This window comes from Cydia amplana, chromosome 26 (genome assembly GCF_948474715.1).
Source record: "Cydia amplana chromosome 26, ilCydAmpl1.1, whole genome shotgun sequence".
NCBI classification, from domain to species: Eukaryota; Metazoa; Arthropoda; class Insecta; order Lepidoptera; family Tortricidae; genus Cydia; species Cydia amplana.
The window spans coordinates 4,866,090-4,883,591 of NC_086094.1; the positions used below are offsets into that span (position 1 = coordinate 4,866,090).

General features: G+C 38.0%; 1 protein-coding gene across 1 annotated transcript in view; it reads right to left on the reverse strand.

Moving 5' to 3' along the window:
- Nucleotides 1-17,502, reverse strand: part of LOC134660059 (zinc finger protein 880-like) — a 28,103-nt gene that overhangs the window by 1,954 nt on the left and 8,647 nt on the right. The window contains exons 7-12 of the mRNA XM_063515759.1: nucleotides 16,308-16,396; nucleotides 14,172-14,291; nucleotides 6,377-6,484; nucleotides 4,555-4,675; nucleotides 2,241-2,323; nucleotides 1,415-1,532 (exon numbers count right to left, since the gene is read on the reverse strand). Coding sequence (XP_063371829.1) covers nucleotides 1,415-1,532; nucleotides 2,241-2,323; nucleotides 4,555-4,675; nucleotides 6,377-6,484; nucleotides 14,172-14,291; nucleotides 16,308-16,396 — 639 coding nt within the window. The remainder of the gene's footprint in view (nucleotides 1-1,414; nucleotides 1,533-2,240; nucleotides 2,324-4,554; nucleotides 4,676-6,376; nucleotides 6,485-14,171; nucleotides 14,292-16,307; nucleotides 16,397-17,502) is intronic.

Genomic DNA, 17,502 nt, shown 5'->3' on the forward strand with positions numbered 1-17,502 from the left:
AAAATGTGAGGAATCGAATGGTATCCTTACTTATTTCGTACATATTTGGAAACTAAAAAAAAACTTAAATTTTGAAACTTTCAAGTGCTGTATTTTTTTTTATTGCCATATATTTTTTTACTATTCACAATACTGTGATAAATTTTACTAGATTTTGTTATAAAATTCAACATGTGTCATCATCCCTATTACAGTCCAAAATGTCTGGGACGTATACGGGACAAGGCAGTTGAGGGGTTAACCCTTAAATGCATAGTGTTGCCAAATGTCTAGAAAGCATTCGACAGCTCACAGATTAAGGGTTAAACAAATTCTATTTGTTCCTATATATTATTTCAATAGTATAACTAATAAATTTTCCGAATCATTACATAAATTTACGCTGTATTTTAATTTATAAAAATTACATTTGTTTAAAGACTAAATGTCGGAAAACTTGGAAAAACCTGGAAGTTGATGATTTTTAGTATGTCATTTTGGGCAGATTTTTCGGGGTTTGTAATTATTTTATATTTAAAAACTTTATCATAGGTATATCACAAATAGTGTACCTTTCTAATGGTAGTAAAAAATTTCATATATCTATTACTGAAAATTACATATTTACATAAATATGATTTATCCAATTCAACTTCTAACACTGATTTCGCAGTAAAAATCGAAGTTATTTTTTTTTACTATTTTTCCTAGAATCGGCAAACAATTATGTGAAACATAATATATTAATTTCGGGCAAAAAAAAAGTCATGCATTTAAGGGTTAAGACACTTTTCTATGCGGATATAGCGGATATGCGGATATACAGGGTGGTCCAAACCTTGACGTCCAAAAATTTTTTTTAGATTCCTCACGTCGTGGGCTATCAGAATATACCCCATGTATGTTAGCCGATTTTTCGTAGTTTTCGAGTTATGATTTTTTTAACTTTTAATTTTTGTTATGAAATTCCGGGGTTTCCATACAGGGTGGCTAAAAAATAACTGCATTCCCGTTGCCAGGGAGGTTTTGGGATTATACTGAGCAAATTCTACTATGGGACCAATCCCGAAATCGCGAAAAAAAAATTTGGCTTTCATACATTTTGGCTGTGGTCCATTTTCTATTTTCGGAACTTATGTATGAAATCCAGTCGCTTTTCGGTGAAGGAAAACATCGTGAGGAAACCGGACTAATCCCAATACGGGCCTAGTTTACCCTCTGGGTTGCAAGGTCAGATGGCAGTCGCTTTCGTAAAAACTAGTGCCCACGCCAATTACTGGGATTAGTTGCCAAGCGGACCCCAGGCTCCCACGAGCCGTGGCAAAATGCCGGGACAACGCGAGGAAGATGACACTTTTCTATGCGGAACGATATTATAAATTTGGAAATTTTCAAGGTGAAATTATCGGTAATAACTAATAATATAATAACTCACAAAGTCACAGTCGGGTATCGTACACCGTATAGGCGTCACTTTCAGGTGTACAGCCATGTTGTGCTCCTCAAGTCGCGCCGCTTTCAGGAATTTCTTGTCACACAAGGGACATTTGTACCTGAAAGTTGACAAAAATCATACATTATAAGTACATATAAGGCCCGATTTTAATTATGTTTTCAATTTTTATTCCGCCGATTAGGTGGAAAGATTGAGTTTCCTATACTCGTAGAGTAATATAAGTAAAGAAAGAGTGGTAACTCCATACATCAGTTTTCTTACTAAAACGCGAGTTTATTTCGTAGTCGACATCTAGGTATCGTCTTGGGTCGTCCCATTAGTTTTTCGTCAAGTTCTTAAATTAGTCCTATTCCGCTTTCGTCACGCATTCTACATTGAAAGCCACCGACGATTGTGACGAATGTAGAATGGGTGACGAAAGCAGAATAGGACTAATTTAAGAACTTGACGAAACTTCTCTCCCTTCGGACTCCCTTCGGTCATAGAGAAATATAGTAAGACAAGAGTGCTCACTCCATACATCAGTTCAGACTATTAATTTCAGTGTCTACATCTAGCATCGAGTAGCGGAACTATCAGTACTGCTACTTAACAATAGATGTAGCACCGACCGGAAAGTCTTATGCTGTTGAGATAAGACTTTCCGGTCGGTGCTACATCTATTGTCAAGTAGCAGTACTGATAGTTCCGCTACTCGATGCTAGATGCTAATAGTCTTTTTGGTACTAAAACTGATGTATGGAGTGAGCACTCTATGTATTTTTTTCTCTATGGTACTGTAATTTATTTATTTATCTGGACTTACTTCAGTTTTTCGGGGTCGATATGCTTCAAGTTGTACTTCTTATGCTGGTAATACGACATGCGGTTCTTAAACGTCATATCACACTGGAACATAACAAACAACTGTCAAATTTTAATCACAAACTACGTTTTTAGGGTTCCGTACCCAAAGGGTAAAAACGGGACCCTATTACTAAGACTTCACTGTCAGTCCGTCTGTCCGTCTGTCACCAGGCTGTATCTCAGGAACCGTGATAGCTAGACAGTTGAAATTTTCACAGATGATGTATTTATTTTGCCGCTATAACAATAAAAACAGAATAAAATAAATATTTAAGTGGGGCTCCCATACAACAAACGTGATTTTTTCCCCGTTTTTTACCTAATGGTACGGAAACCCTTCGGGCGCGAGTCCGACTTGCACTTGGCCGGTTCTATTATTTTCTTTTTTACAATAATCAATTAAATTAGTTTGTTATTTATTTATAAGATTGCTGCGCCCTTGAAGGGTCCAAATTGTGTACTTAATATTATGTAAATAGCGACCCGCCCCGGCTTCGCTTGGGTTAACAAACATTGATATAGTATAAAGAACTGGATACCCAATCAGCCGCCAAAAATGGCCCCACAAAAGTGATGTCAAAACAGATCATGCATTACTTTTTCGTTTAGTCTTGTTTGAAACGCTCAAATGTGAAGTTGTCAACAATTACGAAATGTGCCGTTAAAATATGTAAAAATAACAATGATAAAACAAGGAAAAAGGATGGAATGTATTTCTTTCGGTTAGTTCTTTGGATAGCATTACATAATTTATCTGGTGGTAATTTTATGGCTTTGAATAAATTAATTTGTTAGTACCAAAGAAGGGATGTCAAGGAACAAAAATCTAATGAGTCGATGTGAGGTCAATATTTTTTTATATTTTTATATGGAATTCATAAGAAATAATATTATGTTTAAATTCAAGATTTCCAAGAAAACCTATGCGACGTGCAAAGTGGACTGCTATTTAATTATAGCAAGAGATATAGAGGTGATGAAGTTTTAAACAAGACAAAACGGCACTTGTGTGTTCGGCCCATTTCCCTGTTTCTGACATATACACCACCAATAAGGGCTTATATCGACTAACTGTAAATGCTAAACCTGTCTGAACACAGTGACAACCACAGGATTTTTTTTATAAAGTATAGGTAGACTTTATAAAAAAAATCCAATCAGTACCTAAATGTCCCCATGCACCCGTGCTATGAGTAAATGTAGATCTTAAATACACAGTTATTTAATAAGTAGAATTTATTTCAAGGAAATTAGTATTTAAAGACGTATACTTACGAATTAAAAATTTAATTTGTTTGAATTTGAACCACGAATTAATTTTATTTGAGCTCCCGTTTAAATTAAATTTGTTTTATTTATTACTTCAATTGGTTTTTCTGTACAGTAATACATATTAAAGTGTACCAAAGTGACTCTATTCGTTCATTATTCTCGTTTGACGTTGTTTGACGTAAATACGTTACGTTTAGTGCCATCGGACTAAATTTTTTAACAGTGTTGGTACTTATGTTTGCAAATTTGACACTTATTGCTTACGACATTAAGCTCTTTTCTGTACGAAACTTTTATCTTGACTCAAAATTTACGTAAGCGTTTTTATCATCAATGCAAATGGTGCGAAACGTCATTGGGATCCACATTTCTTGACGTTTTTGTTCTGCTTTGTGTGTCTATTTCTTTTATATTAAGTCAGTGTTAACAAATTATACATAAACCTTCCTCTTGAATCACTCTATCTATTTAAAAAAACCGCATCAAAATCCGTTGCGTAGTTTTCTAGATCTAAGCATACATAGCGACAGACAGACAGCGGGAAGCGACTTTGTTTTATACTATGTAGTGATATACTATGAGTATTGTAGTGATTATATATTTTGACTTTTGAAAGTTAGGCGTGGCGTTAAAAGAGGAATTACCTCCAGACAGTAGAGACGCGCGGGCGCGGCTACAGACCAATATCAACCTTCGTGCATTCCGACAAGGTTCAGAATGACCCGCTGCACACAAGCGTGGCGTTCAAAGGGGTATTCACAGACAAGACATCCTCCAGACTGAGCATAGTAGCGCTACCCGCTCTGCCACAAATATACGGTAGTATTACTCCATCTTCGAGTCAGTGTCTTTGTGTGACGTCCGTGTCTTTGAACGGACCAATCACGGCACGGGACTCGCTCACCTCGTCCCCCGCACCCCAGTATTGTTGGCAGCATCGGTTTCATGAAATAATTGCTCTAAACTCCGTCTAGAGGATTCCTAGTCTACGGGGGTATTACCTCGAGGCAGTAGAGACGAGCGGGCGCGGCGTGCGTCACCAAATGGACCTCCATGGCCTTCTTGAACAGGAACCGCTTGTCACAATGTGGACACGAGTACTCTTTCTCACCACTATGGATGCTGCGGACAAACGAACTTGTATCAGGCGTGGCTCACTCCGCGATTTCGTCGCTTTGCTACAGGTAGCTAAAAGTACATCCGTTCCACACCAATTTTGGGGAAAGCCATAAGCCGCGCGTGGCGCTGTCGCCACCTAGCGGCCATATCTGTGCTGATCGTAACAGACGCGTTTTGTTAGAGAGTGAGTCTTCTGTACCTAGTACTATTATTTATTCTGTGCTTGTATTCAGATCCCATGAACGTACTCACTAGCGCCACTGGTAAATAATTGTGATTATTTAAATTTAACGATGGATGGAGATTTAAAAAATGGGGCCGTTATGCCATCTAGCGTCAAGTAGCGGAATTTATCAGTACTGCTACTTGACAATAGATGTCGCGACGAAAGAATACTCCAATCATCAATTTTCAGCTAAAGCCTCGTCTCCATATTGCGCGGCAAGCTATCGAACATTGGCTCGCGAGGCAGCCGCGCGCAATCGATACCGGACTGGCTCGCGAGCCAACTCGATCATTCGCTCGCTCGAACGCGGCTCGCGACGAACCATTCATTGTCGGTGTTTCGGCGCGCGGCAAAGGAATGTTCGCGCGCAGTCGTACTTTAATTAAATTATACGGAACTAAACAGTTTCTATGGAATAGTAAATGTGGTGATTATCGCAACAGATCATTAAGAAGTGATGCATGGAATGAATGCTTTTAAAAGTTCGTAATCTTCTGATGTCATTCTTGTGAAATTTTGTAATGTAACATCAACTTCATATCTCATGTCTTCCATAAGTCTCACACCACCATGTAGTATTCTATTCATAAACATCTTTTTCATCCACCATCGAACTTTCCGTTTAGGTTTCTTGTGAATAATATGATAAATAATTATAAAAGCGGCAGCTGCACGACGACGTACGTCCATGGTTCCCGAGTTCAAACTGGTCGATCGTCGGATCGCCTGCCGCGCGAGGCCGCCGCGCTGTAGTTCAAGATGGCGCCGAACTTGGCTCGCGAGCCAAAATACAGGTTTGCCGCGGTCGAACATTGCTCGCGCGGCCGCCGCGCGATATCGAGACGCGGCTTAATATTATAACCGGATTAACCGGAACTCCATTTGCAACTCCTTCTGCTGTTAATATTAGTTGTAAATTATTTGAGTAGAGTTTTTTCATCAGAAGCGATACTTGTGACATCTGGTGTCAAGTAGCGGTACTGATAGTTCCACTACTTGACGTTAGATGTCGACTACGAAATAACTCGCGTTTTGGTAAGAAAACTGATGTATGGAGTTACCACTCTTTCTTTACTTATATTTCTCTATGATCGTAATGTACTATTTTTATTGTATCTATTTTGTACTGAAATTTAAAAAAAGCGCTGGTGGCCTAGCGGTAAGAGCGTGCGACTTGCAATCCGGAGGTCGCGGGTTCGAACCCCGGCTCGTACCAATGAGATTTTCGGAACTTATGTACGAAGTATCATTTGATATTTACCAGTCGCTTTTCGGTGAAGGAAAACGGACTAATCCCAATACGGACCTAGGTTTATCCTCTGGGTTGGAAGGTCAGATGGCAGTCGCTTTCGTAAAAACTAGTGCCCACGCCAATTACTGGGATTAGTTGCCAAGCGGACCCCAGGCTCCCATGAGCCGTGGCAAAATGCCGGGACAACGCGAGGAAGATGATGATTTTGTACTGAAATCAAACTTACAACAAGTGTGTTCTGAGTGACGACCGGTCTCTGAACGTTTTCCCGCACAGCTCGCATTTCTGTCGTTCTGCGTGATTTTTCATGTGGTTCCGGAGTTTTGCGAGCGATCTGTCAACGCACACAATAGTTATCTAGGGATCATCAATTAATTACATCACGCAAAATTACGATTTTGTAGACGCCCCCTTTCTCCCCTCGTTGTAACACTTTTTCATAGGAAGAAGAAGAAGATGTACCTATTTATTGCCACAACAAAACATACAATATTAAAAAAAGAAGTCCCTTAACCTATAAACATTAGGTATACCTATTATCTAAAATCTTAACCAGACTATTGTAACTTAATAACTAAACATTTGCTGTGACGAATGGTTTGGGCGTCAGCATAATGCTGCCAGCATCAACTCAGCATGAGTGACACTGCAGCGCTGTTTTTCAGCCCAGACCAATTTAGGAAAGAGATAGGTATTTAATACGTAATATCACACTTGGTTATGTCATAAAGTAAGTATAGTATAGAGTAATCGGCCCATACAAGCCTCGCTTAGTTCCACAAAAATCCAAGAGATGTCACTCAGAGCACCATTGGGCCTAAATATATATTTGTGTTATTTCAAATCTTGCCAATTTTTAAATTAACATGTATAGTTCTAATTTATTTAGCATATTACAACAAAAACCTTTTAAAACATCCATTTACACATAGTAAATCGACGCAGAAAAAAATAAATAAATAATGGCATGAACTATTCTAAGCGCCATCTATCGCATTACTAGACAGTTAGTTTCTTGCCGTTGTAACACACTAAATAGCTCGATTGTTTGAGAAAGACTATCAATAGATGTCACTGTAGTAAATCCTCATACTTTATGATCATATCACAGACAACATATCAACATTATTAAGTAATAAATAATATAATTTTTCTCAAAAATGGACGGCAAAGTCGACGTTGCCGGTTAAAAAATAGGTCGCGAAGTGTGTAGTTTATGGTCATTCTAAAAATTAAAAAGTTAAAAACATTGCTGTCTCGATTTCGGGACTGCAATGTTGCATACAAATTCCATTATTAAACGAGTTCCAAACTTTTTAAAACTTTAAATGGCCATATCAAATGAAGGCATAGGTCCATTAAACAGCCGAACAGATGATCAGCACTTATTATTAATATAATGTTGGTACCGCGACTATTTAGGTGTCTCAAATACGTTGGCGTATTTTCAGCAGAAAAATACACTTCTATTTTTTTTAAAGGCGGCAAGCAAATCTTTTTAATGGTTTTACTTTTCTCTGTGAAAATTAGAACGTTGCTTCTGTAAAATATCTCTTGCACCATTTTTGAGAAAAGCACTATATATGACTCGGCTGGAAGGCTACTTGCTGGCTTCGGATTCAATTAAACGGACTCCCAAGGTCGTCCGTTTAAAACGAATCCTCAGCTTGCAAGTAGCTACTTCCGAACCTCGACAATAATGTACTATTGTTCTTAGAAACGTGATAATAATTAAAATATATTAAACCTACATGGTATCATCAGCCACACTGTTAAGTGTTAACTGTACCGATGTACAGTTAGGAGTGTTGCTGTTTGTATATTAATTTACTTAACCTTACGCATTACAAAATTGTCCTCATATAGCTATACATATATTTTAGGACAGTCTTACACTAATCGACCTACTTGGTAACAAAACATTGTAAATTCTTGAGTAGTTTGAATAGCAGGGCAGGTGACAAAAACTTGCTCAAAAGCATAGAAGGTAGCATCCTATAGAAGTGGTGTACGCGTGCCTCCGTGAGGGACAAAACATGTAAATTCGACCAATCATAGCGTCGCATTGCGCCGCTATGATTGGTCGAATTTATTTGTTATGGTGGGCAACAAATGAATTCGACCAATCACGGTGGTCAATTTACGGTGGGGAATAAAACAAGATGTGAGACTGTGACAAGGACAAACAATAATAGCGCTTTCGCTGCTACTCCTACTGAAAGATACATAAGACTATCCCGTTCTGTCAGTTATCCCCTGCTTCTATTCATGCTCAAAAGAGAAGAGACATCCGACATTTAAAAAAATATCCCTATATGTATGAGAGCAATAATACAATGTGTAAATGTAAATACATACATATCTTATATTTTATGATCATATCAAAGCTGGAAGTCCTAGGTTCGGATCCCCCTAAAAGTGTATTAATATGGTGTCCCATGGTGGTGGCCCATTTGTCCCCGCCGCCATACAAGAGGTGTGGACAGATGGGAATAGATATAGACCATTAATATATACACACACAATTAAAAAACAAATAAATGTCCTATGAGGATTTGAACCCAGGACCTCCTACTTCATAGCACATAGCAGAGCAGGGTCACTGTCACTACTGACTAGCTAGGAGGCCGTAGAAATAATATACAATTTATATATATTTAAATTAAGTACAGTCAGCGTCGTATAGTAGGTCGCATCCAAAGTATTCAAATAGTTCAGTACGCCATACAAATAATATGGTGTACCGAACTATTTGAATACTTTGGATGCTACCTACTATATGACGCTGACTGTACTTATATAACAATTAACAAATCAGACTGGCAGCCACAGTTTAATGGCTAATCTAGGATTAAAACTTTTTAGTGGCTTGCCATTATGTTCAAAACATTTAGCTTCATACCACATCAAATATTTAAGTTTACCGCCATTGCCCGCCAGCATTGAACAAATTGGTTGTTAGTGGGTAGACAAAATAAAGTCACTATCATGTTAAACATTGAATTTATTAATTGTATTTTATTATTTTTAAGAGAATCTTCATAGCATGTGTCTGTCCGTTGAAACAGGAATCAATCTCAACCATCTTCCACTCAAAATATTTTACTTGTGGTACAGTCGCCATCATATATATCGGAGCGGCCAAGGCGCTCACAAATATCTGAACACGCCTCTATTGTCAGGGCGTTAGAGTGCGTGTTCAGATATTGTGAACACCTTGGCCGTTCCGATATATCTGATGGCGACTGTACAGAGATGCATCGACTATTTCATCTTCACTCTCTTGTTGCATACATTGTAACTTCTAGTGGCTAGAGGCTGGGTCCTGAAATCAGAAACATATTTTTTATATATAAAATGTAATAATATCACAATAAAGTTTAATACACATTGCCTTCACATTGGAGTCTGTTTGCAAACACTAACCATTGTATAGATTTAGACCAAGAAAAGTATGCAGCGATATTGATCGCCTGCGCAGTACATGTGTTATTTTAAATGTCAAACATCTTTGAAATTATGACGTACCTTTCTTCTTTCTTGCTCTAACTCTAAATACTTTGGAATCTTTTGCTTGCTCGGGTATCAATATTAGCATGGGGGGTTAAAATAAAACTTGACAATAGTTATTAGTGGGCAAGGGGGCAAAGCAGTTGTTTAACCGCTCATGCTAATGTTGATTCCAGGGCAAGCAGAAGATTTGAACTATGAGCGTAGTGAGTGGTTCGAGAAGTGGAATCTTGAGCGTTGTGAGAATTCAAGGCACGAGGGTTAAACAAACATTGCCACCTAATGAAACACAGAATTTATCACCATGCCAATGCAGGGAAAATACCAACTATAAAATACCAAAAAAATCAAATCCACATGAACATTATAAAGAATTTATAATTCAAAATCATCATTTAAAAGTAAATTCTACCAGCTAACATAAGGAAACTCAAAATTTAGATCTGATTACTTTGCCCCACATGTGGGATAAATCATAAATGCAATTTTCTCATTAGTATTTGAACAATCAAGGGGGCCTTTACCAGTTGGTGTGGTGATAAATTATTTAATTAACCTTTGTATTCAAAACAAACTTACCTGAAGTGTTAATTTTTTATCAATTTTATCATTTATTGGCAAACAGTAGACACTGTCAGATTAATATGTAGGTTTTACCATTAGTAGTGTTCCGTTACTACATCGGCAATTCACGTCATCATCACAGGTCTTTTCGTCTATTGCAGACGATTTATGCATTGCTGTTTAGACAACGGGTTTGGTGATTGTGGAGGCCGATGCGTGAGCGGCACGACCTCCCACATTTTGGGCACATGTCACGCTTAGCACAGTCTTTAAAGCGCCACATCGGTCTTCCAACTTTCCTTTTAGCATACCTACGCAACTGCACCAAGCAAGACACGTCTAGGTATTCTATTCACGTACTTGTACTATAGTTCAAATGAAGCTATAATATGAAATTAATAAGTTTGTATAAACAGAAACAAAGCAAAGGCAACCAACAAACGCGGTGCCGCTTTGTGGCGACTTGACTATTTGACAGTTTATTTTTAGTGTTGCCGTTGAAAGTTCTTTCTTGTCCCTAAATAGAGCTTTTATGATTTATTATTATACAATATTATTAGTTCAAATAAAATATGATATTCCAAAAGACTACAAATAATATTATATAGTACTTAAATTCCAAAATAATGATAATTATGCCTCAGTGTCCATTTCTGAGGGCCTACCGCGAACCACGTTCGACGTGTTGCCTCTCTGTCGCACTTGTAAATTCGGACGTAAGTGTGACAGGGAGGCAACACGTCGAACGTGGTTCGCGGTAGGCCCTCAGCTTTTTTAAGGAACAGGCGTATAACATTACCCTGAAGTAGGGGACTAATTTTAAAATAGCAATAATCATTACTTGATGCCGTTTTTGACGTTTCTGTGCACGCTGTTGTCTGTCTATACTTATAGGTCACATAATTAGTGATACAAACACCTGCCTGGTCAATATACGCAAAATTAGATATATTTATTCTAATTATAACAGAAAAAGTTTATTAAAACAAACATTAAATGCTTTTGTATAATAATTTCAGGTTTGATAGGTACGGGTTTTGCCATGGGAGAAGTTGAAAAGGAACGTTATGAAAACATATCTTTGTATGTATAGGTACTAAGATGGTACAAATCATGTACAAATCTGTTGCTTAAAAATAAAAGCACGACGCGACGTTGCCAAACTGCTATGAGTTACTGCGAAGCGAGTCCAGTTTAACTCGACAACGTCGCATCGTATTGTTACAATAGGGTATTTTCGTACTAGTCAAATCAGTTACTTTTTTATAGTTATTGCAATGCAACTTGTATCGTAAATTTTTAGAAGGCACGATAAGAGTGAATTGAGCATGAATTGAGGTATTTTATCTCATTAGGATCGAAAGAGCTCGTGAATTTGAGTACAAATAACACAAAAGTGGCAAAAAAGATCACAATATAAAAAATGGCAAAAAATAGTAGTTTTCGATATAAGTGCGAGAAGTATGTCATTTTGCACGAGTACCGAGCTTTCGATTTTTCCGGAAATATACTGAGGGGCTACCGCCAAAACCGAAATTCGCAAATTGCGGGGATCTTTCTCTTTTACTCCAATGCAGGCGTAATTAGAGTGACAGAGAAAAATGCCCGCAATTTGCAAAATTCGATTTTCGCGGTTATAGCCCTGTCACTTACAACGGATGCCTTTGCTTTGATATCTGGTGGCGTTAAATTAACTCCAAAATCGTCTGAATCACTCATTTTTATTTAATAACTTATGCTTTCTTGGCAATTACTTACAAACATAAATCACTTTAAATGTTGAATAAAAAAGGCGGGAAGGGAATAAAAAAAGTTTTACTTTTAATTGCCATTTTTTTCAATGTGGATTCTGTTGTCACTGTTGTCAGCATTATGCCAATTGAAGAGAAATTGTATTATTAAAATTAATAAAATTAATTTTCAGAACATATAATTATACATGGTCAACCAGATCTTGACAGTAGAAAAAGGCGGCAAATTTGAAAAATGTAGGCGCGAAAGGATATCGTCCCATAGAAAATTTGAATTTCGCGCCTTTATTTTACTGACAAGATTTGGTTGACCAGCTATATGTAAAAAAACATGAATCTTTTGTTATTTCATTATATTGATATATATCTAATTAATTACATTTATATTAAGTGTATAAAGTGTATTGTACGAACGTCAGCTTCATTCTGTCGCGCGTTGTTCAAGTAATACTATTGGGTCTCGAATAATACTCCTTTATGCCCAATCGCGCGTTGTTCAGGTGGGTCATTTATAAGCGGGTCTCGCATAATACTCATTTATTTAAAATGTATCAATCAGATTACTTTTTAGCACTAGTGTAAAAAAATCAAACTTTACGCACGATTTGCAGCTACAAAAACTAAACTTTTTGAGCAATTGGATTAAAAAAATATAAAGAAACGCTCAAGTACCAGTGGCATGGTGGCATATAGACGGACTTACGCCAGTAGTAATGTCTAATCCTTTTGCCATGCACCAAAATGACTTATGTAGCATTCTTATAATATATAAATATTATCATCACCACAGTATCGTTTTCCGAAATTACTTTATGGTTATACCGTTTGGCTACGCTATTTCTCTGTACCCTGCCTCTCCCTTCCCTCCCTGTACTCCTTAAGTGCCCGAACTCTCTTTACTCATACTGAAAGATACATAAGACTATCCTGTTCGGTCATTTCCTTCCACCCCTCATGCTTGATCCAGTTTTAAACTAGATTCATGATTTATTCAATACGCTATAAAGCGACATCTGTTGATTACTTCTAATCGTTGGCAACGACATATGTCTACTAACTTCCAATGAAGACGTATAGATGTCGTTAGGAATTCTATGATTTGGATGTGACACAGCGCCATCTTGTATCCATGATAGGCAACAGTGCTTTTTCAGTGACGCCATCTGGTAATGGTGCGCTTTTAGGCGGTCACATTTGAATGTATGGGATAGCAGCGTCTGTATATATGTAGTCTGTGGTTATGTAGAAAAAAATGGAACAGATATTATGAAAAAAAAATGAAAGTGTGATCTCCCATAAAAAAAATCGCGTTTTTTGTACTGACAAAGAGAGCTTGCCAAGTTTGAATGAAAATTAAATGAAAAATGATTTATTTGGGCATCAAAAATGCAGCTTATTACATAGTAGAAGGGTATTACATTTTTAGGAGTACGTATTCTATTGTTAGACAGCCTAGGAATAGTGTCCTGAGCCCTAAACTAGGTAAACCTGTCTTATAGGGTTCAGGGAATAAACCACCGCTACTTCTAGCAATGCAGGTTGGTTGTGAAGTATACACAAGTTAAAAATATTATACCGAAGGTCTGATCGCTTACAAATACAAATACAAATAATTATTGATAACACCAATGTTACATGTCAGAAGAATTAGGTATACATTGTATAACTATAACTTATGTTGTTACATAATATAAAATTAATCATTCATTAATTACATTATCAGAAGAAAAGTCAATTGTTAATAGCAATTTCTTGCATCATTTATGTGCATGGCAACTCAAAAAAGTCCCCACGCTGTACAAAGTTAAATCAAGCAGCCACTTGCGTAGTCTACCTCTAAATGCTGCGGTGGAAGTTGCATCCCGGATATACTGAGGTAGCCTATTGTACACCAGTGGGCCCATTATGTAGACAGACCGTATGGACTTGGATAGTTTGTGATTCGGCGTTATGAGGCGGTAATGGTACTTGTCTTTACGGAGAGGACGGTTAGCATTTCGGCCCTGACGCTTAAAAAAATTAATATTCAAGTGTGTGAATAATGCCACTTGGTATATGAGCTCACTAGGCAATGTTAGGATTCCTAGCTTACATATGTAGTATACGTACCTATACAATGCAACATTTATGGCAACAATTTTTATAGTTTAGCGTTATAGTTATACCGTAAGTATGGATATGTAGGTAAATAGTTACTGTAGAGTGAGTCCGCAGCGGCGACACGTGTGCGTGGGCGCGGCGCCGTGCGCGCGCGCCGCGTGGTCCGCCGCCACGGCCGCGCGCGAGCACAGCTCCCCGCACGACACGCAGCGCCATCTATGCATACAATATTAAAGTAAACACGGATTTATATACAACCTGGATATACTTCGTTTTTTTTAGCATTAGAAATAAGGTAAACAATCTTGATGTGTCTTTTAATTGAAAAACACATTTAAAAAATAAGTTACGGTAAATATGTAACAATTATGAATCTAATACGATCTTTTATAGTCTTCTGCTTTCATAAGTAATAGTTATTGATTTTAAAAAAGTGTTTTTCAATTAAAAGACATGTCAATATCGCTTACCTTCTTTCAAGTTCTTTCTAATGCTAAAAAAAAAACGAACTATAGTAGCAAAGAGAATCGAGTAGATAGAGCATAGACTAGGAATCCTCTAGAGCAGCGGTCGGCAACCTTTTAGCAGCCAAGGGCTACATAGTAGGTAACGAAGTTGACGCGGGCCGCACTTTGTTAATATTTATGACTAAGACTAGACATTGACGTTTGTCAATATTACATACAAAATAGCCAGGGAGGCTCGCGGGCCGCAAGTGACAGGTCAGGCCGCGGGTTGCCGACCGCTGCTCTAGAGTCTAGACGGAGTTTAGAGCAATTATTTCATGAAATCGATGCTGCCAAAAATGGGTGCGGGGGACGAGGTGAGCGAGTCCCGTGCCGTGATTGGTCCGTTCAAAGACACGGACGTCACACAAAGACACTTTGACTCGAAGATGGAGTAAAACTACCGTATATTTGTGGCAGAGGGGGTAGCGCTACTAGGCTCAGTCTGGAGGATGTCTTGTCTGTGAGATAGAGGCTTTAGTTAGTTTTACTGAGCATTTTCCGCGTCGACAATCAATGTACCTATTTTGCGTGAAAAACGAGGTAGCGCTACTCTAGTCACCCCAGCTCCTCCATGAAACCTAGCAGTGTCTTCAGGTTGCTAACTGCCTCCATCAATGTGCACGGAGTCCTTAGGTATTGGTTCCTGTGTACTTCTACCATAGAGAAAAAAATACATAGAGTGCTCACTCCATACATCAGTTTTAGTACCAAAAAGACTATTAGCATCTAGCATCGAGTAGCGGACCTATCAGTACTGCTACTTGACAATAGATGTAGCACATGGTAGCACCGACCGGAAAGTCTTATCTCAACAGCATAAGACTTTCCGGTCGGTGCTACATCTATTATCAAGTAGCAGTACTGATAGTTCCGCTACTCGATTCTAGATGTAGACACTGAAATTAATAGTCTGAACTGATGTATGGAGTGAGCACTCTTGTCTTACTTATTTCTCTATGCTTCTACCTAGATAGAGGCTTATTGTCATAGTAAATTCTGTAATCACAGTAAATTAACTGCAAACTTTCGACACAGGATTATAACTTTTAAAACGCGAAATGACTTTGACCCATTTATATTCGCTGATATGTGTTAAAATTGCTAAATATCAAACGGTGACGCCATCTACACGATTACAGGCCAAAGGTATGGCGCCATCTTTTCGAGCATACATTTTTGTTGATTTTCTGGGTCACGTTTTTTTCTTAGATTTTATTTATTTATACACTTCATAGATTTTTTATATTAGGTACTGTTATTTATATCAAAATTGACCCTTATCACCAAGCAAGCACCCGTCTAGCATCAACCGTCTTAGAAAACTAGATGAAACCATATGCCTGTAAATAATGTCAAATCAATGAGTTTAGCGTGTTTCTCAAGACTCGGCCCGCACACAAACAGACACACACAGATAAACGGACGGACAAAGTAAGCTCAGAGCTACGGTTGCGATTGTCACCCGTCAGGTACACTCTTAACTGTCCCCCGGTGGACCTTATGCCTTTTGTAATAAGCCTTTAAAAAAAATTGACAGACAGATGGACGGACGGACAACAAAGTGATCCTATAATGGTTCCGTTTTTTCCTTTTGATGTACGGAACTAGGGTTTGCAATGAGATGTATGAAATTATCCGGATCTGGATCCGCGCCTATTCCCATACATTTCGGATCCATCGTGCAAACCCTATACGGAACCCTAAAACATTTTTCTTAACTAACCTCACCCGATGCCGTCGCTTGTGGGCGACTAGGGCGTGGTCGTCTCGGCAACGGACGCGACACACTGGGCACTCCGCGGGACCTGATGACTGTTGAACCAAAAATAATCAAATATAATAGGATAATTCGCTAATTACACTGGCCACGCTAAACTAAAAGCATAGAGAAATATAGTAAGACAAGAGTGCTCACTCCATACATCAGTTCAGACTATTAATTTCAGTGTCTACATCTAGCATCGACTCGCGGAACTATCAGTATTGCTACTTGACAATAGATGTAGCACCGACCGGAAAGTCTTATCTCAACAGCATAAGACTTTCCGGTCGGTGCTACATCTATTGTCAAGTAGCAGTACTGATAGTTCCGCTACTCGATGCTAGATGCTAATAGTCTTTTTGGTACTAAAACTAATGTATGGAGTGAGCACTCTATGTATTTTTTTCTCTATGCTAAAACTGAATTCTATTCACCTATAAACAGAATTCATTTTAGTATAAGGTTTCAATAACTGGCCAGCCTTCAATAACTAGCCGCCTTATACTAAAATGAATTCTGTTTATAGGTGAATAGAATTCATTTTTAGTTTAGGGTGGCCAGTTACTGGCGAATTACCCTACAAGCAAAACGTTAATATCTTTCAATCGACTAAGTACGTTTTTTGGTAAGTATTTTTTTTTTGATCTTAAGGTATAGTGAAGGCATTAAATGAATAAACTACTAATGATAACGTAATTTTGTTTACCTTGACTGTACCCGTACAAATAAATTCAACTACAGCTCAGATCTTTTTGGTTGACGTATTTATAAATGTAAATAAATTAGCTATCGTATCTTTAATTAAAGAAACTGTAGGTTTAATTTTATATCATCATATATTCTGTGCAACTGTAAATGTATAGTAACCATGGCAATCAATGATAGTAAAAAGTTAGTCCCACATGAAGCGCGATTAGCCATTCGGTTGTCCAGTTTGAACCGGTGGTTGAACCCGAGTATGCAGTCACAATGACTCGCGAGTAAATACTAGGTCTTGGCTGTGACATACTTACATCGGCGTGCTTAGTCATGTGGTTGTCCAGTTTGAACCGATGGTTGAACCCGAATATGCAGTCACAATGACTCGCGAGTAAATACTAGGTCTTGCCTGTGACATACTTACATCGGCGTGCTTAGTCATGTGGTTGTCCAGTTT